Source organism: Xiphophorus couchianus, chromosome 21 (assembly GCF_001444195.1).
Source record: "Xiphophorus couchianus chromosome 21, X_couchianus-1.0, whole genome shotgun sequence".
NCBI lineage: Eukaryota > Metazoa > Chordata > Actinopteri > Cyprinodontiformes > Poeciliidae > Xiphophorus > Xiphophorus couchianus.
The window spans coordinates 5934011-5958078 of record NC_040248.1 but is presented as its reverse complement, the minus strand read 5'-3'; the positions used below and the strand labels follow the sequence as shown (position 1 = coordinate 5958078).

At 36.6% G+C, this 24068-nt stretch overlaps 1 protein-coding gene across 1 annotated transcript; it reads right to left on the bottom strand.

Moving 5' to 3' along the window:
- Positions 1–698: 698 nt before the first annotated feature.
- rdh12l (retinol dehydrogenase 12, like) lies at positions 699–5699 on the bottom strand. Its single transcript, XM_028005839.1, has 7 exons — positions 5552–5699; positions 5177–5292; positions 2622–2777; positions 2441–2545; positions 2022–2231; positions 1327–1519; positions 699–1199 (listed from the first exon to the last, which is right to left on the bottom strand). Exons 1-7 carry the CDS (start codon positions 5563–5565, stop codon positions 1097–1099), a joined length of 897 nt encoding a protein of 298 aa, XP_027861640.1. The 5' UTR covers positions 5566–5699; the 3' UTR covers positions 699–1096.
- Between the last annotated feature and the right edge of the window lie 18369 nt (positions 5700–24068).

Below are 24068 nucleotides of genomic sequence, written 5' to 3'. Positions count from 1 at the left end.
AAACCTCAAAATAAATGTATAACTTTTTAAATGGTTGAATTTGTTTGGAATAGAAAAGGTTTGAAAAGGCGGTAGTTTCCAAACCATGAAACTACTGCCGCCGTACTTCAGTTAGCATCTCCTCCTGTAATTCTGTTTGGTTGATGTCGAATATGTTCGCTATCCTGATGTCCAAATAATTCAGTTTTGGACTCAGTTGCCCTGGGCTTTTTCTGCATTTCCTTTTAATAAAATATATTAAATACAAGATTAACACCAAACAACATTTATACATGATGCTATTGCACCTGAATTTCCCCTTTGTGGGACAATAAAATCTGTTTTTATTCTGCAATCTTTAGCCTGGCCTTCAGGTTTTGTCATACAAGACGTTTCCTAATAAAACAAGTTTAATTTATTTAGTGTGCGTCACTGCAAAAAACTAAATGTAAGCATTTTTGTCTAGTTTCTATTCCAAATACCAGTGTACTTGAAAAACAAATAACTTTTGAGCTAAATACTTGTTTTAAGTCTAATTCTTGAATATTGATAAATACTAGTTCCATTGGAAGATTATTTCAGTTAGAAGAGCGTAAAATGTCTTGTTGCAAGTAAATATCCCCCCCCCCCCAATATTAACCAATGATGTTGATGCATCTGTATCCCTCTAGCAAGTAAAAATAAAGCTAAATAATCAAGTTTGACTCAAAGTTTTATGTTTTTAAATTTAAATCTTTAATTTATAAAAGTGCACAAAAATGACAGGTAGAAAATTCTACATAATGGGCCTGGATAAACCCACCAGAACCAAATTAATCCAGTTCTCAGCAGGCACTCCTATGATAAAGTTTACAAAACTGGATCTTTTAAATAAGCATCCAGGTTTACTGTGCAACATGTAAACAGATGGGAGCAAATTCCCCATCTGTTTTAGTCAAAAAGACCATGAAAAATGACTTCATAGCTGTATTCATTTAAAAAAAAAAAAAAAAACAGTTAGTAAAACCTTGTATTAACACAAACATGTACAAACGGCAGGGAAAATGCTGTGCGCAACAAGTAGTTTTCTACGAAGACGTTAAGGAATGAGTTTGTAAAATAAATGGGATGAAAGGCTTTAGTCCCATGACAAGGATAGCATCTTGCAGCTCAGCTCCCACAGCTTCTGTGCCAACTCGTCGTCTTTTCCAGCAGCAGAGCAGTTGGCAGCAGCGCAGCCACTGCAAACAACCAGAGGTTGAGATGAACTACTTTATATCCACATTCCATCACACAAATAGGTCATTTATGGAGATAATTCCCACAAAGCCCACAAGTCATTAGCTGCTACCTTTGAACTGGACGTACCTGTAATATCCACCGCTCTCCTTTTCTAAAGATGGCTCCACGGCGCAGTAGATCGTGGTCTGAGCTCCCTCCGCCGAGTCTTTGGTGAAAGGTTTGGCAATCTTCATGAAGAACCTCTCGGGGGCGCTCAGGTGGCGCCACAGGTCCGTCTGAACGACGCCAGGGTGGAGGGAGTATGTGGTCACCCCGGTGCCTAAACGAGCGTCAAACACATCAGCAACAACCAAAACGCATCAGGAGCTGAAATGTCTTCAGAATCTAATGATCAACAAGGTTTAAAAGCTTTTAAATTTTTATGTGAATTCGAGTTCCACTGGGGTTGCTAGGTAACGGCAACGCGAGACGTCTCAGGAACTGTTTGAAACTGCTCGTTTTCCAGACACCATGAAACAGTAATTTATTGGCAAATAAATTTTTATTAGGCGTTTGGGATTTTTTAGAAGCAGTTGAGTTCCAAATGGAAGTACAAAAAACCCCCAAAACATTCAGTGTGAATTTAGCATAATCAGTATCTCTGAATTTGCCGGAGCCTGTTTTCATTCTCACCGACTTCTTATTCTTTCACAAACCATTATTTTAAATCAATCATTTTATTCCTGGAAAATAAAATAAAGCTCCAAACATGTAAATTTCCAACAACAACTTTAAATGAACCGTATAATAACTTAAATGGCAGAGATGAGGTTGTGACAGACCTTCCAGTCTTTTGGCCAGTGAGCGGGTGAAGAGCACGTTAGCGAGCTTGCTCTGAGCGTAAGCTTTGCTCTTGTTGTAGCTTTTCTCGCTGTTGATGTCCTCCAGGTTGATGGCGCCCCAGGAATGAGCCATGGAGGACACGTTTACGATTCTGGCCGGGGCCGAACTTTTAATCAGGTCCATCAACAAGTAAGTCAGCAGGAAGTGACCTAAAGAAAGAAAAGAGCCAACATTTCAACTTAAATTCAAACATTTTACAGAAATAATGTTGAGAGCTAATGTAGAACAATCACATTAACAAACCTCTATTTTAAGAAAAAAAAATGCTGTGTAATATTAATATTTGATGTAACAATAATCACGAATGTGTGTGTCATGTTACTACACACCAAGTTTGTTTGTGATTGGTTATATTTACCAAAGTGATTGACTCCAATCTGCATCTCAAAGCCATCGGCTGTCTTCCCATACGGACAAACCATCACACCCGCATTGTTGATGAGGAGGTTGAGCTTCAGCTCATCTGCAGAGTAAAGAAAAAAAAAAAGTTTTAAACTCTAGAAGCATTTAGGTAAATGTATAACTATTCCTCAGTTTACTTTGCTGGACGTTTGTTGCAAACTCTCTGATCGATTTGGTGTCTGATAAATCCAGTTTCATGCAGATGACATTGTCGTTGCCGGAGCTTTTGATGATTTCCGTCAACGCCGTCTGGGCTTTCTCCATGTCCCGACACGCCAAGATCACTCTGGCTCCTAAATAGATACAAAACAAATTATTGAAAAACTGAAGTTCAGCATACTTTAAAGGAGAGAGAAGAAGAAAAAAAACAGCAATTAAAACGTCCAATCACTTCACACACAAAAATAAAGCCACATTTTTCTGTATTAAGGCAAAACTGCACAAAGAAACTCTTACGAAATGAATAGAGCGCCCTCTTGTGACCAGAAGTGTGAAGAGGTTTCTCCTCAGGACCAGGTTATGTTTCATCTTAGGAAATGAATAGAGCGCCCTCTTGTGACCAGAAGTGTGAAGAGGTTTCTCCTCAGCACCAGGTTATGTTTTGTTATCTTGGTCAGTTTGGACCTCCAACGATCAAACTACGATAGTGAGTTAGGTTGTCTAAATATTCTTACTTTAGGTAGTGTGGAGAAAAAAAAAAAATTATTCTAAACTAAAAAGTTCAAAAGGGAAAAACTTTCATAATTTTCTTTTTTTTAATAGAAAAACTAACAATTTAAAGTAAATTTGAAGGCAAATATTAGTGAGCTCAAAATTGAACACAAAAGTTCATATACATCTCTAGAAGCAGAAACTAATTTTGACCTTTAAGTATTTGAAAATCTTTTTTTCCCCCCCTAAAATGGTGCGACAAAACAAAAAAAGCTTGGGTGCAAGAATTGGGTTCACATTTAAATACATTTAGGACTATGTAAAATATTTTGGCCAAAAGCTACTGGCAAACATCCCACACACCGACAAGCCAGAATATTTCTGGAGGAAATCTCAGATGAGATAAAAGATTGACAGTCATAACAAGAGGTTTATATTCACACTTGGAGTTGCATCTTAAGCAACCATGAAGCCTTTGACTTTAGATTAAGCCTCAAATGCAGAAATTAAAACATAAAAAACAAACTAATTTACAACTTAAAAAGTACATTTTCAATTTCTGTTTAAGGTGCAAGAGGATGTTCACTCTACATCTTGAAGACAGCCTGGCAAAAACCTAATGAGTCAACAGGGATTATTTCTTTCAGTCTACTTTCAGTTTTAGCACAAACGCTAAAACTGGTCTACAAATGAGTATCTGCGGCTCAGATTATCATCTGTTAAATGACAGCGATGATCTGAGCCACAGAAAACAGATAACACATGACTGACTCGAGATTTGGTTATTTAACTGTCACAAATGTCCACCACTACTTCATTTCTTATGAAACAACTTTAACATTTATGATTCTACTTCCTCACTTATGTCAGTCAGATCAAAGCTGCTGATTGCATTCAACCGCAGAAGTAGTTAGAATTGGTGTAAATATATAAAACCACACTTTAAGGTTCCAGCACAGTGCTGCTTTTCAGTCCCTTTTCCTGCAGAGGCACAAGCTAAAATAGTTTAGCGTTCCCCATGGACGTCCAATAATTCAACTAAACAGTAGCTTTAAGTCATATTCTAATCAGGTAGTGAACTTTCTATCTTCCAGGTTCTCCAGAAAAGCCAATGATCCAAAGCATGTACAATTAAAAAGAGTATCCATTTAAACAAATTGCAAAGTAGCTTAAAAAAATCCTAATTTATTATAGGGTTGAAATTATTAATATGACTCTTAACTAGTTTAGTAATCAATAACAGGAGTATAGAGACTCAAAAAAGGGGCAATTTCTTAAAAAGGCAGAGCAGTAATTAAGCCAAAAATATACATGCATTTTGCAGTTAAGTTAAACACTGTTGTCTGTAAATAAGTTTTCCCAAAACTCCTCAAGTGGCATCATTTTAGCTTCACCTAGTCAGAGGTCTCAAACTGCAGTCCTTGAGGGCCGCAGTCCTTGAGGGCCGCAGTCCTGCAGTTTTTAGATGTGCCACAGGTACAAAACGCTGGAATGAAATGGCTTAATTACCTCCTCCTTGTGTAGATCAGTTCTCCATGACCTAATTATTCTTTTCAGGTGTGGTGCAGCAGAGGCACATCTAAAAGTTGCAGGACTGCGGCCCTTGAGGACTGGAGTTTGAGGTCCTAGTTCAAATTCACTAAAGGGATGCTAATGCAATGTCATTGCTTTTTAAACAATAAAATGTTTATTTTCTTTTTTCAGTACAGAAATTAAAGTATTTGCATATCTTATTGTATTTATCAAACTGTATTAAAAAGGCTGAAGTGGTTAACTGAAAAATCTGTAGCATGTGCCAGTTTTTAATTTCGATTAATCGTCGGAATAACCCGGTAGAACGATCAATTAGTAGAATAATCGCTAGTTGCAGACCATAAAAAGTTTTTAAAAATGGCAGGTTTTTAAAGTCTGTAGATTACTGCACTATTAGACCTTCATATCTTGACAAAATTACTTTCGTTTGTTATGATGTCAAGATCATTTAAAGTACTTAATGTCAACCCAATAAAGATCAGAAACCAGGTTTGATTGAGCTGCTTACCTCTCTTTGCCAGATCGATGGCGGTCTCTTTGCCTATCCCGGTGTTTGCGCCTGTGATCACCGCGGTTTGGCCATCGAGCCTGACGTCAGAGGACCAGGGAGCCCCGAAGAGGTTTCTGGGGAAGTTATGAAATCTCAGCCGGTGTCTCAATCAACGTAATGGGCGTGGACGTTACTGAACTACCGCTAAACAAAACCATGACAGTTCGCACTCAAGCTTAAATGTTACAAATGAGACGCTAATAACACTTAGCTTACAAACTGAAGTTGTTTGTTTGGCTAAAAGTTTACATACAGCTAGTATGATACAGATAGTCAACACTTTAAACAAACAACGTAAAGATTAGGCGATTACAAACAGAACAGCAGCCTCACCTTAGAGCTTGCATGTTACTTCCACTCAGTAGGCAGATGAAAATGTTACAAAAACCCCAGAAAACCGGACAAACTGAGAACCAGTTCTTCAGCAGCTTCCTCCACGGCGTTTCTCAATTAAAATGTAAGGCACAACTGTGACGACACACTTATCTCCAACGGACAGGCGTTCTGACCAATCAGATGCGAACTCGTCAGTGTTAGACACAGCTGATTGGTCAAACTCTGTCGCCGTTTTTGATTGGTCTGGTTGATTACGCATACCGGTAAACCAATATTAATGCAGCCATTTAAAAAACATTTGAACATTTTAGGGGAAATTATATTAAAAAAATAAAAAAGAGAGAGTAATAGAAGACGATACAACCAAAAAAATCTTAACTTTCAAAATTTTATTTAATTATATAAACGTTAAGAATATTTTTTCTGTTTCATTTGTATATGGATTATAATATTAGCGAAAGAAATCCCTGTCCAGACATTATTATGATATGTAATGGCGGGCTAACTGTCATCAATTTCACTTTCCAATCGTTTGAAGTGGTTGGGTAAATAGTTAATAAAATTTTATGATCAGAAAATGTTTGTATTTTTAGTCCTCATTTAAAGAAACCAAACGTTTCTTCACATTTTAGGGTTTCAGGCAGTTGGTTCCATAGTTAAATAGCACGAGAAACTAAAATTTGCAACATCATTTAATTCTGGTCCTGCCAACACAAAGTAAGCAGGTTTGGGATAACCTGATGGTCTAAATGATTCAGTCCTGACCAGTAACTCTGAAATGCATTTCAACCTGAGCCCATTTAATGCCTTAGAGACTAGTAGCATCATTTTTTAAAAATAAACTGCTTAAAATAAAAGCATTCAGTACTATTTGACAAAATATCAAGCTAAAAAATGTACAAATGATAACTTTCCTTCTGTTTTTATACCAAAACATCACAATTGAACCACATTGATTCAGTAGTGCCGTACCATTACAAAAATAACATGTTTTTTCTTTGTTATTATTATCTTTATATACACACAGTGCCTTTTTTGTGTTTAAAGATGGAATAGTTGCTTGATGTTTAGTTGCTTATAGTGAACCTTTGGGGGTGGACTATATAAGATTTATTTTGAAACGATTACTTTTCATTCAAATTTTTGTTTATGTCAACATGTGATATGCACATTTTAAAATATAAATGAATGAAATGAACAAATAAATAAATAAAATGAAAGATTTCTTGGAATGCAGTTGGATAGGAAATGTTTATTAGCCTCTCCAAACGTTCACAAACTACCACAACTTCAAAAAGTAAAGAGTAAATTGTCATCTCAACATGTTTGGGTGCATAGAAATACTTGCTCAGACTTGTGTTGGTCTCAAAATTCAAATAAAATACATTTAAATTATTTTACGTTTTAACTGAATTCGTAGTCAAATTTATGTCTTCGTATATATTCTAAATAAAATCTTTTGAAATGCTTTCAGATTATAAATTAATTTGTAAAAGTGAAAGATGAGTTTAATGTCATATTAGAAATATTTGAAACTTAAGAAGCAAACTCTAAAATTGTTGCAACATTTGTCCAGCAGGTGGCAGCACACGATCACAGACTGCTTTAAACCACCAGCGGCAGCATTTTCATCTTTCACACCGTTAGCCCTGAGACGCGACTCTTCGGACAGATTAACAAGTTGGTATTTGGGTAAATCACGTCCTTGGCACAGATTCTCCGCTCTCCTCCGGCCAGCAATTTGCATGAAGCCTAATTATTCATCAGGCCTCTTCAAAAAGATCTCCAGAAAACACCATGAATGGCTCATTCATGAGCTTCAGACATTGTTGGCAGCAGTAACAGAGGGCTTACACTGCAGATAGGAGGTCATTAGAGAAGGAAACACTGAATGCGCTGTTCATCTGCTGATTGTGCGAAAGCAAACATTTTCTTCCCTTTTCTGTCTGTAAGATCAGTCAGCAAAATTGTGTGTGTGTGTGTGTGTGTGTTTTTAGCGTTTCAAGTGCATCTGTGGAAGAAGAAAGAGAAGAAATCTAATAGGGAATATTACATTTTGTAGTAATTGGTTGTAATTGAGTGGCCTCCCGTGGGAAATGCATGTAAATCAGCTTTTTGGATTTTGTCAACAAGTAAAACCAACAATCCTGCGATTATGTAACCTTTGGCCTCCAGTACGTCCTTAAAGCAAAAACGAGATCTTCTACAACAATCAGTTTTTCCAGTATTTATTAATCTCTCATTCCACATCTGACTTGTTTATTGCCAACTTCCCGTTTGTGTTTGCTGTTTTTGTGTCATCGGCGAACGAAACAGTTGACCTAACCCCTTACCGGCGCCACAGTAGCAGCTTCCTGAAAGCCAAACACAATAGTGAGGCAGGAGGATGCGCCGCATGAACAATTTGTCAGCCATATTGGGAGTATTAATATTGCTATGACAGATGGAGACCCAGAGGATGCAGTTATTATTTATATGTAGGAGGCGAAGGGGAATAAATAAACAAATGAGAATTAGAGGAGAATAGCTTGTGCTGATGGCGATGAATTGACAATGGCTGTAATGATCTGATGAGCTAAAAATAAACCTGCTGCACAGGAGAATACACAATAAAATAAAAAAGGGAAGGATACACCTGTAAAGGCAACTTCCCGTTTTCATCAGGGCCGGCCAAAACCTTTTCGGGGCCCTAAGCCGATTTTCATTTTGGGCCTTCCATATCAACATGCTAACACCAGATACTTCATCAATGTGTGTAACATTGCTGCTGTCATTAGCATAATTAGCATTATATCAGTGTTGTTATGGCTGTTGTCTTTAACCTTACAGGAGTAGCAAACTTTTAAAAATTTTTATTTTGAAATGCAGTTATTTAAATGCTCCATATTATTTTACTTATTTAGTAAGTAAAATAATACTTACTAAGAAAGTAAGTATTATTTAGTTTAGAAAAATGTTGTGTTTTTTGTAAACACAAAATTTACAGTAAACAAGTTAAGAAATTTTTAAAAGTAAAAAGTAGCCATTCATATATTTCCTCTGCAGTAGTAGAAGCCAACAGAATTATGTTTTCAATAATTAACCATTATTTGTGTAACAACTATAAAAACAATATAGAAATTGTTTTTTCATATGTAATAGAACTTATTTTGTATTATTCAAAGTTATTTTAAATATATAAATATATTTTATTGTGCTAGCTTGGTGCTCTTGGGGGCCCCCTGGTGGTGTGGAAGTTAATTTCTTCTGTACGACATTGAAACGGTGCAAATAATAGTGGCTTTAGCATAGCTGCTAGTGCTCTATTTTCAAAGAATAAAATGTATTTTGAGGTAAGAATTCACAATGAACCAACAATCCTAAAACATTAGATCATAAACTCTAGAAAAAAGAAAATGGTAACCGAAAGTTCAAATTTTTTGAAGACTTAAAAAAAAATCCCTTTGACATAAAAAAGGAAGAGAGATATTCTTTGATCTTATGCAAACAGAAATATTTTTAGCGCAGCTTGAAAAAAAAAGAAAAGTAAGATAAGTTTGTGTGAATGTTTGTTAAACAGATCAGTAGCAAAGCTGGAACAGGAACCACCCAAATGTTTATGTTACAACAGTATCTGTCCAAGGTCACTTTCTTTCTGCCTCCCCAGACACACGCACACAGGCGGCCAGCAGTCTGGACTCTCATCTACAAAACCTGAAATTATCCGAAGCTCTGGGGGATGATAAGCATCTCCAAGTGTCCACATCTGCTGTCACCGCCTCCACTGGACAGACAGACATCTTTTCTAATGTTTTCTTTTTCTTTTTAACCTTTCCCCCTTCCACCGCCTCCCTCACTTCTTTGAGTGGTTACGTAACACATGAACGCTGCTATTCATTTGCTTAAACTGTTCGCCTTTGCTGATACAATCTCTCCATACCTCCGTAATTACAGTCCCTTTTACAAAAAAGTGGCCTTGTTGTACACCAGATGACAGAGTTCTCCATCTCTCCATGGTGCTGCCGACTGAAACATGTTGCATCGTTTAGCCACTCCACTTCCCTTTGATCGCTCAACATGCATGTTTTCTCACCATTTTTCATTTTCTCAGGGGAAATCAAACTTGGAGATCACTTTAAAGTTTTTAAGTCTTTTGAGAATTGAAAAAAAATCTATACAACTTGTCAAAGGAGAATATAAACATCATTCGCCTTAACTTTTTTATGTTGACATTAAGTTTGTATCTTGTTCTGCAGTGCAGTATTTCTTTTTTAAGTACCTCTATTTGTGCATTTTGTTGCACCACTTTATTTTGAGTAAACTGATCAAATATATGCTCTAAAAGTAAAGTCTGAATTGAGTTTTATTCTTCGTTCCTTTTACATACGTGCAGTATTTTAAATCACTTTGAATTCTGTTTTTATTTACTTTTCAATATTTGATGCTTTATTTTTTTGCTTATTTACTTCACAAAATGACAGAACATTGTTCAATATTTGATAGAAAAATCTGGAAAACATACAATAAATAAAGTTGAACTATCAGGGCTAAGAAAGCAGTCTTCTTCAAATGAACTGAATTTTTTATGCTAATATATAATTTTCTGCAAAAAGGTTCAAAATTTTGAGTTTATGTGATGCTAACTCCCACTTTCTTTTACCCTTCACTTGATGTCAAATTATAGTTTGTGATCGATATGGCGAGTAATATAAAGTCACATTTAATACTGTCATATATAAGCGCAAATATTGCAAAATTTCTTGCAAATATTTAAATATTAGCACCACAAAATCAATGATTTTAATTGCAAAGAATTACAAATAAATCACAAAATCCTGGCAGGACTGATCACTTCTAACAAGACATTTTTCAATAAAAAAAACTTATGAAACTTTAGCAAAAACTGCTTAAATTTTTCTTAAAACATGTTTGTTTCTTATTCAGTGGGTAGAAAATCCAGAAATGTTCCTCAAGTAAGACTAGAAATACTTCAGTAATAAAATTACTACAGTAAAAGTAAAAGTAAAAAGTACAGTATAGTGAAAATACTCCCTAAATTTACTCAAGTAAATGTAATTGAGTAAATGTAACTAGTTACTACCAAACTCTGGTTTCATTAGTACATTGTAGCCCTTTGAGGACCTTCATGATCTCGATTTGGCCCAAAATGAAAACGAATTTGATGCCTCTGGTCTAAACTAAAAGCTGCAGGATCTCCAGGATTTTCGTCCTCAATGGATTGATCCTCACCATTTCATCGTGATGAAAGGATGAAAGGACATCAGCTCAATGTCACCTTGTTGCTCCAAACTGGACCAAACAAATGGGATCCACTGTGTCCTTTTAACATCAATGTGATTAACGGACTCAAAGCGGCCCTTCAGGATGAAAGTGGGACAGACGGTGAATCTAGGTTGGGTTTCTCTTTGAAGGTGAGCAGACGCTCGCTGCAGCTCTGCTGTGTCCTGCAGGAAACAGACAATCTGATCTATTTATAGAGACTTTTCAAGCAGCCAGAGGAGCTGTTAGAGAGTGGAGCAAAACTGACGCCTCCGATTTCATGAAATTTGTATCGGGATAAGAGATATACTATGTCTTGATGTATTTTTAATCATTGCGTTGCAAGCAGGATTTTGATGTTTTTCTTTATGGATATTAGAGAGAAATGGTTTATAAATCCTTTTAATTTTATGGTGCTGAAACTCTAAGTGGTTCCTAGGGAGGATGTAAAGTAATAAAGGAAGACCCGATCTGATTCCAGTCGGCCAGAAACTCTGCAGGACGTCAAAAATGTTGTCCCTGAATAATTGTTTTATTTTATTACCATTCCCTTCCATTTGTCATCCATCATTCTGATTTTTCATCCTGATTTCTATGGAACATCAAAAATTATGTCTTTAAATAAAGGGTATAAAAATAAATTTCATATCAATTCGAAAAGCTAATGAGTAGATACAAGAAAACGAATGCTATTATGCCTATAATTTAATTTGTTTAATAAACACACAAGTTAGTTTCAGTTAGCTATAGTTTTTCCCCATTAATTTCCCATTAAAATGTCTCAATTTCAGTTTTCGTTAGCTTTAGTTAACTATAAAAACCTTGTTTCCCACAGTGGGACAGACGTTTGTCTTCCAGATGTTCCCAGGTCTTTCTCAGGTCGTAAACGGGTTTATAAGGTTTACTAAACATTGAATGATTTGTGATCTTCCTCCAACAGTTATCAAATGGGAAGCAACTCACAGGTTTTGACATTTACCACTGTTTGTTTAGTTTTAATGCAGTACGCTGGGCAGCATGATTTCTGATAAAATGCATCACTGAGTGGTTTTATTCATGGATTTTCAAAATGTACTTAAATGCTAAAGTATGAGTTTACTTAATCATAGGCCTGAGAACGCAAAGACTTGTTGTTTGAGCTTTGCACTAAAGTTATTTTCTGGTCCACCTAAGTGGAGATAAATGTCCTTATTTTAATTTAAAAATAGTTGTTGATTTAGCTCAGATACAAATAAACAGCTTGGGATGAATACAGTAGTTTAAAAAACGTGTTTGTTGCAGTTGAGACTAATTTAAATGAGCCACATCTTGAATTGCACCTCAGTTTTTGAGGCTTATTTTCAAATTCTCAGCATTAATCAGTGAACAAGCAGCACTTTATGCAAAGGAAGGCTATGATGACACAGAAAAATACTTATTTTTAATCTGAAGAGTTACATTTTAAACTTGCTAGCATGTTGAATTTCGTTGTCCTTGTGACAATGACAATAAAGATTTGTCTTATCTTATCTTATCATTATATAACAAGATCAAGGGTAGGGGTTATCAATTCTATTTATTGCATTTTAAACAACATTAATACTTCATAATTATCAGGCCATTAATCACAGATTCCAATAGTCTCCAACAGGGTTTTGATGTTTAAGTCTTAAATATCTTGACATTTCAGAATTGAAACCAAAAAATGTCAACCATAAAAAGAAAAGGACTCAGAAAGCTGCATATGATACACACTTTAAAATATTTCATGACGTCACAATCATCTGCTGCCAGTAATTGTCAGTAATTAGCTCAATTGTTAGCATTAGCACTCATATGGTAGCCTGTTGTGCCAACATTAGCATCCTGCATTCCCAATACCGTTAATCTATTAGCTCTTATTAACAGATCTGGAAATGACATCACATATAAATTGAGTGTATTAAAGTGCCAAATGGTGAAATCCAGAAAGATTTTGCTAACTAAAGATGAGTAAATATGTTGAAATAAAATAAAGGTCTGAGTATTTTTGGTCCTGAATCGCCTGATTAGAAGCTGGCTGGTAAAGGCTTACTATTGCTATGGCAACTGGACTGGAGTCAGGTAGGAAAACAGTGTGAAATAGGACCGGACATTTAAATTAATTAAAATGATCAGATTTTTATTAATTTAAATGAGCAGCAATTACTAAACAGGTTGACTAGCATTGTCAATGCTGGGATTGACTAATTAATGCCATGATGCTTTGTCACAGCTGACGTCTGTCTTCTTCTTCTTGTGTTTTATTGGTGGTTGTCAAGAAATGTTTGGTATGCATTCCTGCCACCTACTGGTAGTAAATGTTCAAAACTTCATCAAAAAGCTTGTTTTCCCAAAAAGCTTAATTCAGATGTAAATGTATTGAATTTCTTGATCTCCTGGTTGTGTATTTATTAAATTAAATGTTTTTTAAAATATATTCTTTCTAAACTCCTCCAACATTAACCCTTTTTTAAATCTAATTTCTCCAAAGTACTATTTTGTAGACTGGTAAGCCTCCCTTTTTGTCTCTTGTTTATTTATGTTTTTAATACACAAAATTTTGCTTTTATATATTATTTTCTCCCAACGTTTTAACAATTGTCTATTTTTGCGTAGAAGAAAGAGTGAAATTGGAGATTTTTTTCTTGATTTCAACTAATTAAGCCAACAAACATGATGTTATTTTGAAGGAAGTGCTTAATTTCTCATGAGGTATAATTGGTTCATCAGGTGTTCCACATCATGCTAATGAACCGGCGCTTGTACAAATATAATCAACCACAAGGCTGGAGCTTGTGTCTGGGCAGAACAACCGAATACTTTCACTAGCATTTTGTTTTGTTTGTTTGCAAAATTATAGGTGGCAAAATGTGACGCCTTGCATAAGAAGGCTGCAAAAGCATTTATAGAGATTGGTGGTTAACGATGTTTATGTTCTAGTGATGCATGTAACTCTGTTTGCTAACTCAGCTACAGCATTTTCAAAAGCTACCAGCTAATTGCTGCTCAAACACATGACGCTTTTAGTTTTCCTAAGGGCATGTTGTATGGTGCACAGAGGCAAGACCGGGTGCATTTTGACTCACTAGAGATGGAGATTGATGTATAAGGGGAAAAAAAAATAATCATACAGCTTGTTCTTAGAAAAACAAATCACTCTGACCTCATCCGCCCTCTTCCATGACCCAATATGCCTCTCGGGCTGGCAGTGTCCAAAAATACCCGAGTCCTGATGATACACTTGAATTGGGGACACTGCTTCTTTATGTAATTCAACTTGTTTGGAGTTGGAAGAAAAAATGCAAATCTGTGTTGTCTAATTGGTTTTTAGATTTAGGATATTATCGCTAAAACCTAAAATATATCAATATCAGTATATTAATACTAATCTATCTGGAGTAGGATGTCTGAGTATCATCTCTAATAAAAAGGCATTTGATTCAGACTCTCTGTGTCGGCTAAAAGGCATTCCAACAAATTCTCCAGGGCGTAGATTTGATTTTCTATGTTTTTCTTTCAGGGATTACATTATATAAGACGTCACATAATCCTAATTTGTATGTAAACTAGATTTCTGGAGTGATCAGACAGATTAAAAGCGCTTTAAGGCTGAACAGCATTTCAGTGTTTTTACCATAAATTTACTTCGCCATTCCTAAGTTCACTTTTTCAATCTTTAAATCTTTCCAGAAAATATCCTTGAGCTTAAAATACTATAATTACAACACTGATCACATAAAGTCTCTTTAATCTTTAATAAAAAAATTCCACCACATTTAAACTATGAGAGACAAGAAAAAAGAAAAATAGTATAAAACACAAATTGTGACTGTGCAAATAATATTTACCAATACATCATTTTTATTTATTAATGGCGAGCATTTGAAGTCAAATTAAAAGTTGTAAAAAAAAATTGACAAGTAAGCTTTCACATATAGTTAGGAAAACAGAGTAGAAGGGAAAAGCATAGGTCAGTCAGAGTTGATAAGGGCTGAGAAAACCTTAGAGAGTTGCTCTTGGTATTGCTAACTAGACTCTTGAGTGTTCTTGTGGTCTCTTTGCAATTTTCTTGCAACACTTGAATGAATATTTCTCTCATGGATGAGTGACCCTGGGAAAGTTTATAAAAACTAAGCAGTAAATTGGGAGAAGGAGAGAAAACATTATTCAGACTGTTTAGACAACTAAGGATAGATTGCAATTTACAAATGGAAGAAGCAATGGCTTCAGTTAAACATTAAGATGTTACAGAAACATATTTTTGTCTTTAAAAGGACCGAGAAAGGAAAACAGTCAAATAACGATTCAAGAGACCTTTCAAAATTTGCAACCTGACTAGAGCCACTGCCTTTTTGCTGCTCAGCTCTCACTCTCAGTGGCTCCGCCCTACTCACTGCAGAACTTTGCTTTGATTGGCAGCATGGCATCCTTGTAGCCAATCACATGTGAGGATATGGGATCATACCATTATGTGAAAATAGAGAGCGGGACATGACAGTCAGAATCTGAGAATCTGTTCATCTCTTCAGTCAGCTAACTCCTATAAACAAGGCAGCATCTGCCTACAGTTTAAGGATATATAATATATAAATTAATAAATTAAGGTTCTGTTCGGTAGACTTCATTGCAGTGTTCATTTGTTTTTGTGTTAAATGAAAACTAAACTGATAGGTATTTTTTTGTACCTAAAATACAAAGAAAGAACCACAGACAACGTTTGAGTTTTCAACCAAGCTTTTGCAAAAGGAGAAGATACAGCGAACTGCTCCTCTGAACAGCTCACCATGTGTTCTGAAACTCTGCAGTAGAACTTGCCTTTTATTAACACAAAACAAAAGAAAGGGGGCTGGTGCTGATAAAATTAGGAGTCCCCAGGAACTTACACATAACAAACGCAGTTTTACGACTAAGGAATCTCTATGTAGGGAGGCACAGAGTATAAACAAACACAGGTTTACGACAAAGGAAACTCTAAGAAGACCATCTTCAAAGAACATGTTTTAAGGGTTAAAAGGAGGTAATCTCTGTCTCACGCTTAAGCAATAGATGACCCTAATAACACTACTAATGTAACAATGATAATAAAATTATTCTAACATAAACGTTTGATATAAATAATATAGTAAAAAAAGAATGCCTGCTGTCGTAATCAAATACATAAAATTAGGCAAATATAAAGTTTCTTGTAAAAACACGGAATTCAAAAGGATTCATTCACATGCAAAACATTCATTTTTGCTACATTAAACTCCAATATGAGGCTACAGTGAAATTAAATTAAGACACTCGGGAGCCGAAAGACTCGGCTCTCTGATAAGAGCAAAACTTCCCATTTTAGTGGTGATGAGAAAGACGCTGTTGAAGAAAACCATCACCAAGACTCGACTAGACTTTGGTGAGAGTCCATGGTGAAGTGGTCAGATAAGACCAAAATGAAGCCTTTCTGCTATCAGACAAGATGATATGTTTAGCGGACATGGCCCAGTCAAAGCCCAGATTGTAATCTGATAGATTTTTAGCCAGGCTTGAAACCTGACAAAGCTTGGAAGAATGGAGGAAAATGGCATCCAGATGAGACTGACTGAGATTTTTCCACACAGATTCCAAGCTGTGATCGCAGTTAAAGGAGGAAAATACTAAATACTGTATTTGTGCAAAACTTATTTTATGTTTTATATTTTTATTTAATTAGTTCTGTTTCCATTACAAACATGCGCAAAACTTTGTTGATATTCCTCTGTCGAAAAAATAAAAACTTCCATCAAATTTAAACAAGAAATGTAACAGAAACACCACATTTAATTGAAATGAATTTTTCTTTATTTAAGGAAACTTAATATTAATTTCATTTGGGATCAATATTTGAATTTAAAACACAATTAAAATCATGTGAATTTGTTTTTCCACAATATGTCATTAAAAACATCTTCTTTGTCATTTCTGCCAGTAGTAACATCCAATTGATATTAAAATGTATTTCCATTGCAGTTGTGCAAAATATACAAATTTTGATAAGTTCTGAAAAATCGCCTCATCTAAACACAAAGACCTTTTATCGAAAAACAAGATTTTTTTTTTTTTAAACTTCCATGTTGCAGATTTGTCAGTATTTTGTAGAAATCCACTTTGACAAAGCATTTTATTTTGGTCAAAGCCAAATTCTGCTGCTTTTATAGGCAGAAACTCAGAGCCTGGCTGGTTTCTGCATTCATGGTGTAAAATCTTTTGGCCCTGTAGGGTAAATGCTGACTGGCACATTGTTAAAACGGAGAGCAAAGTTTCTTTTGCTATTCAGTGAACATAAATGAGCTGCAAGGACCAGAATGAAAGGATAAAAGGAAACCATCTAACCCTGTCCAGCTCTGAGAGAGAGAGCTGCAGGGTTCATATGCATCTAAATGAAGGCCTGACTAGATTCAAACTGGGATTAATGCCAATTTTTTTTTGGTTTCCAGATGCAGCAGAATATAAGATCCAGACATGGATTGTTACTATTCTGGTCTGTTTACCAGTTTGGATCCATTTAGGAGGCAATGTTTGGTTCAATGTCTCCATAATTAAAGTTTTATGACCTTTTCTCTGATCCAAACGCATGGAATATTTTTAGTCTCAGCTTGACAAAGAAAGGAAAAACTTTCAGTTTTATGCATGAGTGAAAAGATGCTTGGATCTTGTATGAAAGGGGAAAACTCTCAAACACAATTTTCATATCCTGCTACCAGATATCGTAAACAGATGGAAGTATTGCTGCAGGCGTTCCTGGGCTTTTTATAGACAGATTACAGACAACACAGATTTGTGCCTCACCTTTTGAGCCTGTGTTGTCCTACATTGTCTTTTAAGGAGAATTGGCATCTGATGTGTGGACACTGAACCCAACCAGCAGCTGTTGGATTCAGCTTTTACCATTTCCCCTCCAGGTTACTGGACTGATTTCAGATTCCTGGGAAATAAAACAGGAGTCTGTTTGTTTTCTTTGAGAAATCTCTTTGGGGACTCAAGACAGAAGAAAATAGCAAAACCTTTACTTCTATACATTCCTGTGATTTATGTACAATTTTGTGCTTTGTCAGGGTCTATTTAGTCGCCAATTTGTGCATCTATTTTGGATCTGTCGCGTTCATCCCTTTCAACTTTGATTTTGTACCTGTAACTAACTTGTTAACTACTAACTTATGTGATTTTATCAAGAGAACTTGATAAATCAAATTATATTTTAATTAAACGACACCAAAATCGTAAGTTTTTTTTTTGTATATAGTGCACATGGAAAGTATTCACAGCACTTCGCTTTTTCCATATTTTGTTAATTTACAACCTTATTCCAAATTGTATTAAAGTAATCCCTGAAAACCAAGCCATCAAATTTATTTAGCTAAAGGTTAATCAGAGAAATAATAATTAAAAAAAAATCAGCATGAAAGTCAAAGTGCATCCCTTTTATTAGACTTTATATAATAGTATCAAAATATGAGTTGATTTCCTTTCCACAAAATGTGGCTTCCTGTTTTGGATCAAATACTAAACTTTTCCTGCTGCGGTGACCTCATCAGTTACATAAATGTCTATCTTATCTTCACGGAGTTTAATACTTTATCACGTCTGCAAGTTACTCATTCTGGTGCAGCATCGACCGCTTTCTGTGAGCGTGAGAATAAGAAAGCTGTTTGACATAAACCGTGACGTATCACGGTCGGTTTCAGGTGACATGTGAGAAACTATTTTGTAAAGGTTTCGTAGAAAGTTGAACTACTGTAGGGAATAAGTTTGAGAGCTTTTGTGAAACAACCTTGAACTTTACGACAGGTTTTAAGAGGAGTAATGAAATCTGAATCCATGAAAAAGAAGTACAAGGGGAGAGCTATTTTAATGTTTTGCTTTCACTGAACACATAAAGAATAATTATAGAGATGTTAATTTTCCCATGTCAATCACAAAGCCGGAATTAATTTCAGCTTTGTAGAAAGTCTAGAAGTTTCTGTATAATAAACTGAACTGAATTTATTTATCATTGGATGAGTCAAACTGCATTTTCTGGTAAGAAGTTCAAACAATTAACCATTGTTATTTAAAATCAGAAATACCACTCAGATATTTTTGGAGAAACATATCTGAATGGATTTGTTCTGAAACTGGTGGGTTGTTGGTTCGAACACCGACTCCAACCATCTCAGCTGTTGTGTTTTTGGTTGTCGGAGTCAAAACACCAATTCAAGTATTTTTTTTTTAAATGTTGATGAAGTTCTGTGGACATTTACAGTGGAAATGCAGTTATTGTTAACAAAATGTCACCAAAGTACATGTAATTTGTTGCAGTGTACTCTTTAACCACTGTTTAAATCCCACTTAAAACAATGTAAAGAGTAAAATTAAGGAACCAATTTTTATGAGACACTTAAAAAAAACCCTTTGCAATAACTTGATATCATGCACAGTTTAATTAAAGAGAATATTACCCAGGAATGACCCAAATCTGTGTAAAGGGTTTCACACACATCACGAAAGAAATACAAATAGAAATCCCCGAGATGTTTACATTTCTCAACAGTTCACATGCACCAATTACGGACTGATCTCCCACCTGGCAAATCCACTTTCATTACAGTTAAAACTCAGTATTGCATGAGCTGCAAACTGTATTCACACATTTAACACAAACATGACGTAGTAGGGATTGTTAACGGTTTAAAACGTGCAAATCCGTTTGGGTTCAAGTAGTTAAATGATCATTTAGAGGAGAAAATTAAAATCTCAGCGACTGTGTCTGCTGCCGATGTTTTTACCAATCAGTTAAGTTGCAATCTCATAGCTTGTCAGTGTGTTTATTCTGACACTTTGGATTACAGCAGTGGCGAACGATATTAAGATAATGAGATCGGTCTTTCAGGGACAGATATCCAGGAAACAGCAGCTCTGACCGACTACAGCGGCTCTAAAATGCTCAGAGCTGAAGGAGGTTTTGTTTTGGATGTAACCTTCAGCAAATCCTTTAATCAGCATTGAATTAACACAATGAAATCCTATTAAATCTTTGATTAATACAAACCTTTGTTCATTCATTCATTCCTTTAAATCTTGCTGGCCTTAGCAGAATAAAAAAAAACACCATGACCTCTGCAAATCTTCAAAGCTTTATTGTGACCCAAAATATTAGCTTCCCAAACACCCATTTAAGCTTGTTGTCTGTAAGAGGAAGTTGACCCTTATTTATTGAAAGCCTACTGAGTTCATGCATGATTACTGATAAAAAGAAAGCTGACATTTTTATTATTATTTTAGACTTTAGTAGATTTTAAAAAAAATGTTCCTGAAACATTGTTGAAGAGCAAATTTTGCTGTATCCTTGTTAAACATAAAAAGAAAATTGCAAGATAGTGTCATGATTTGTGGAAGAGGTGGTGAGGCAGAACGCAGCAGACCCAGGTTGAAAAGAATGATGGTGGTTTAATGATGAAAATAAGCACAAAACAATCCAAAAATCCAGGCAGCACAGCTGAGCGGAAAGGTTAAGGCTCAACACTGGTAGCGACTGGAAACAATGGACAAACATCAGACGCGACACGACAGAATCGACATACTGGTACGACAAGGACCCGACAAAGACACAGAAACGCAGGTGGCATTAAATACACAGAGACACACCTGGGAACAATCAAGGGGTAGACAGGACAACAAGGAGACTCAAATGACACAGAAACCCAAAATAAACACACAGAAAAACTCTCAACACAGAGAAAACCCAATCCTGACAGTACCCCCATACCCCCCACCAACCCTCAACGGCGGCTACTGGACACCCAAAAACAGTCCAAAATCGAAAACACAACAAGGGTGGGCAGAGGGGCGCTGGATGGGGGCCTGAGTCAAAATAAAAACAAAAAACAACCCAACCAGGGCAGGCGTCGGAAGGAGGGCCAGAGTCCATGAAAAAAAAACGCAGGGTCAGGGCGGGGCCTGACGTGAACCGTCCAGTGGCAGAAGGTGCAGGAGGTGACCCGTTGTGGGAGGTCCGGTGGGCGTCGGCAGCGCAGGGGGCGGAAAGATGGCGACGAGGAGTGTCTGAGACCATTGGGGGCAACGAGGGACCACAGGGAGAGGGAGAACACCCACTTACAGGGGCGGAGAACCCACTTACAGGGGCAGAGAACCCACTTAAAGGGGCGGAGAACCTACTTACAGGGGCGGAGAACGTACTTACAGGGGCGGCAAGTGCTGCTGATGCAGCAGCAGTAGGAGACACGGAGACCTTAGCTGCGAGAGACGGGGAGTCTGGAGCTTAGGCTGAGGTGGTGGCAGCGGGTGTGACTGATTGCTTTTTCTAAATGAATGAATGAGTCATAAAGTTAAAAAATTATTTCCAACATAAATGAGTCTCTTTTGAACTGATCAAACAGTTAAAAAAAAAATGCTCCTCGGAATCCATTTCAAAAAAGTTGTTTGGCAGAAGTGACGGGGAAAACTTGGAAGCGTTGGTGGAAGCTGTCGGGGCGGTTCTTGAAGAGGCGTGAAACTGGTTCTTCATTCGATCGTAGTCCGACTCCAGTCTCATTTCCTCCAGCAGCAGCGGAGAAGGCAGGATCTCTACATCCTTGTAGAGATCCCTCTGTGCCAACTCCGACTGCTGCTGGATCCATCCCTCTCGGTCCGTTTGCTCCATAGACGCTGCAGCATCACCTTGTGTTTGGTCGGGTCCTTCTGTCATGATTTGTGGAAGAGGTGGTGAGTCAGAACGTAGCGGACCCAGGTTGAAAAGAATGCTGGTGGTTTAATGATGAAAATAAGCACAAAACAATCCAAAAATCTTTGAAAAGTGGTTTCTGGATGGTTAGTCAACAACTAACACTTCCAACAGTCATTGTGCAGCGCATACAGTGGTAAAACCAGCTGACCAAACGTCCTGGAGCTCAGCTAGGGTTGCTAGGCAATGGACGGAGCTCTGAGGGGGTTGCTAGGTAACGGGGCAGGCTGATTTGTGAAGTTACAATCCAAAGTCTTTTGAAACAACAGATTTTCCAAACACCAAAAAAACATTAGTTTATTACCAAAAATCGGCTGGGTGCTTTTTTTTTTTAAGCGGTTGGACTGTTTGTGGAAGTAGCAGAAACCCAAATTTAAGCACAAGAATGTGTAAAATGTGATATGGTTGCAAAAGTAAACCTGTCCTGCTTGTTACTTCTGTCATGTAGCAGTAGGATGACGGTGATTGTCTGGCCTCTTACTCTTTCTGTTTTAACTTCAAATGAGCAAAGTACTTTCTGTTTGGTTTACCAACACAAACCTGACCTACATCTGTGTTTGGATCAAATGAAGATGATGTTTGGTGTCAAGTCAGAGATGCGGGTCAGAGAAAAGTCATGCAACAATTAGTCTCCAGTAAAGTATATCTGTAGATATCGGCTTATCTTCAAAAGGTCTTTTAGGAGGTCTTTTAGACGGTGTCTAAAATTAAATAGAGAGAAAATAATGAATCCAGGTCAGTGAAGCAGACTGATGGCGGGTTCTCACACGAGGAGCCATAATAGAAAACAACATGCAGCCCAAACAGCTTCCTGATAATTAACTACAATCAGTATTATCAGCTAACAGATCAGAGCAGACAATAAAAGCTTACAGATTTACTCTTACATAACTCAGTTTACTGGCGTTTCTTCACTCCCAGTCTCAATCCTCCTGTCATGGTTTGGTGTTTGTTTCTTTCCCACAAACTCAATTATGTTCAACATTCACTGGGAGATGGGAAAGTCGTGTTTTCAAGGTGAATTCATGGAGACAAATCGTCTCTAAAACTGTTGTGAGCACCAAGTTTCGAAATCTTGTGAGTTGTACGTCCGACTGAATGGGATCTGTGGGAAGTGTGGAAAAAAAATCTGTATTCCAAGCACCAACAGAACAAACGTTTAGTTTAATCTGACAAAAACAATGAAAATACAGACTTCAACATTCATAAAAAATCAACTTTTTTGCAGATAAAGTGTATAAACTGGGCTTGAAGGGTGCTATCGTTATTGTTTGTGTTCATGTAAACCTAAAACCATCTCAGCGCTGCCCTCTATGGGTTGAAAGGTGGCTACTGCAGTTGAATTTTCATCAACAAATCATAAAATAGCTTCTATATTTCTGAAAAGTTGTTAAATATAGCGACAAAGTGGTAAGTTAGCTGACCACACCCCTGATGAACCCCCTCCACTCATCCCCTCACTTGACCACGCCCCCTAACGTCTCTTGGCTCCACCCACTTTGGTGATATTTTTCAACTCTGACCAGCTGCTGAAGAAATAAAATAAGGTGATCTGCATTGTTAGTTGTCCACTACACATTTCTGTTCTCCAGCATGTATTTTGCCTGTAGCAAACTACTGAAAGGACAAAAAGTTTCCTTAAAATATCTATTTCTTGTCACCACGCTTCCACAAAGACCAGATCTAACAAGGTCTAAATCTACATCAACGGTATTTTTAAGTCCAGGAGGATTGACATTAGTTTATTTAGATTAGCATTCCACTGAATTTGAAGATTTATCTGTAAGATAATTAAAGCTCTGTTTTCTTTTTCATTGTATTTCTGATGCGTGTTTTGAATGTGTGAACAGAGGAAAGTAACAGAAGCTGTAATCACTGTAATCACTCGAACAGTGTTTACATAACTGAGTGTAGCTTGATGACACAAGGTGAATTATGTACCACTGCTCAGTTTAACCTTCCTGGTTATGAGCTAAGAATGCTGCTGACCTTTCCACAGGTTCAGTTTCTACATGAAAGTAAAGAAATACAGAAAAATTGTGTGAGAGGAAGAAAACACTAAAGTCAAAGGAATATATTAATGGTAATTCTAAGGAGTAAAATGTGAGTCTGTGGTCCAACCAGAGACTAGAGTCACTGCCAAAGCAAAACCGCATTGTAGTGTTGGTTTACATCAGACTGAGCACTAATATTTTAAATAAAAACCACAAAAAAGTTAGTTTTATAATCTAAAATTAATGCATATCATTTTAAAGTATAATTAACTGAATATTTTAATTTGAAGAAAACTAGCTCAGAATTTGTCTCCAAGTAGCAGACACAGGAAATGCATGAAACGTTTTTGGGGCCTATGCAGGCAGGTGAAACATTAATACTCACTACAATACAGAGAAAATGTGAGATTGCTTTCTTGTCCCAGAATGTTCTGCTGTGACTCAATAAATCCATCATCGAGTCAAATCTGGACAGCCGTTCTATGAAAAATGGCAGCGTTCCTGGATAACGATGCCTTCTGGA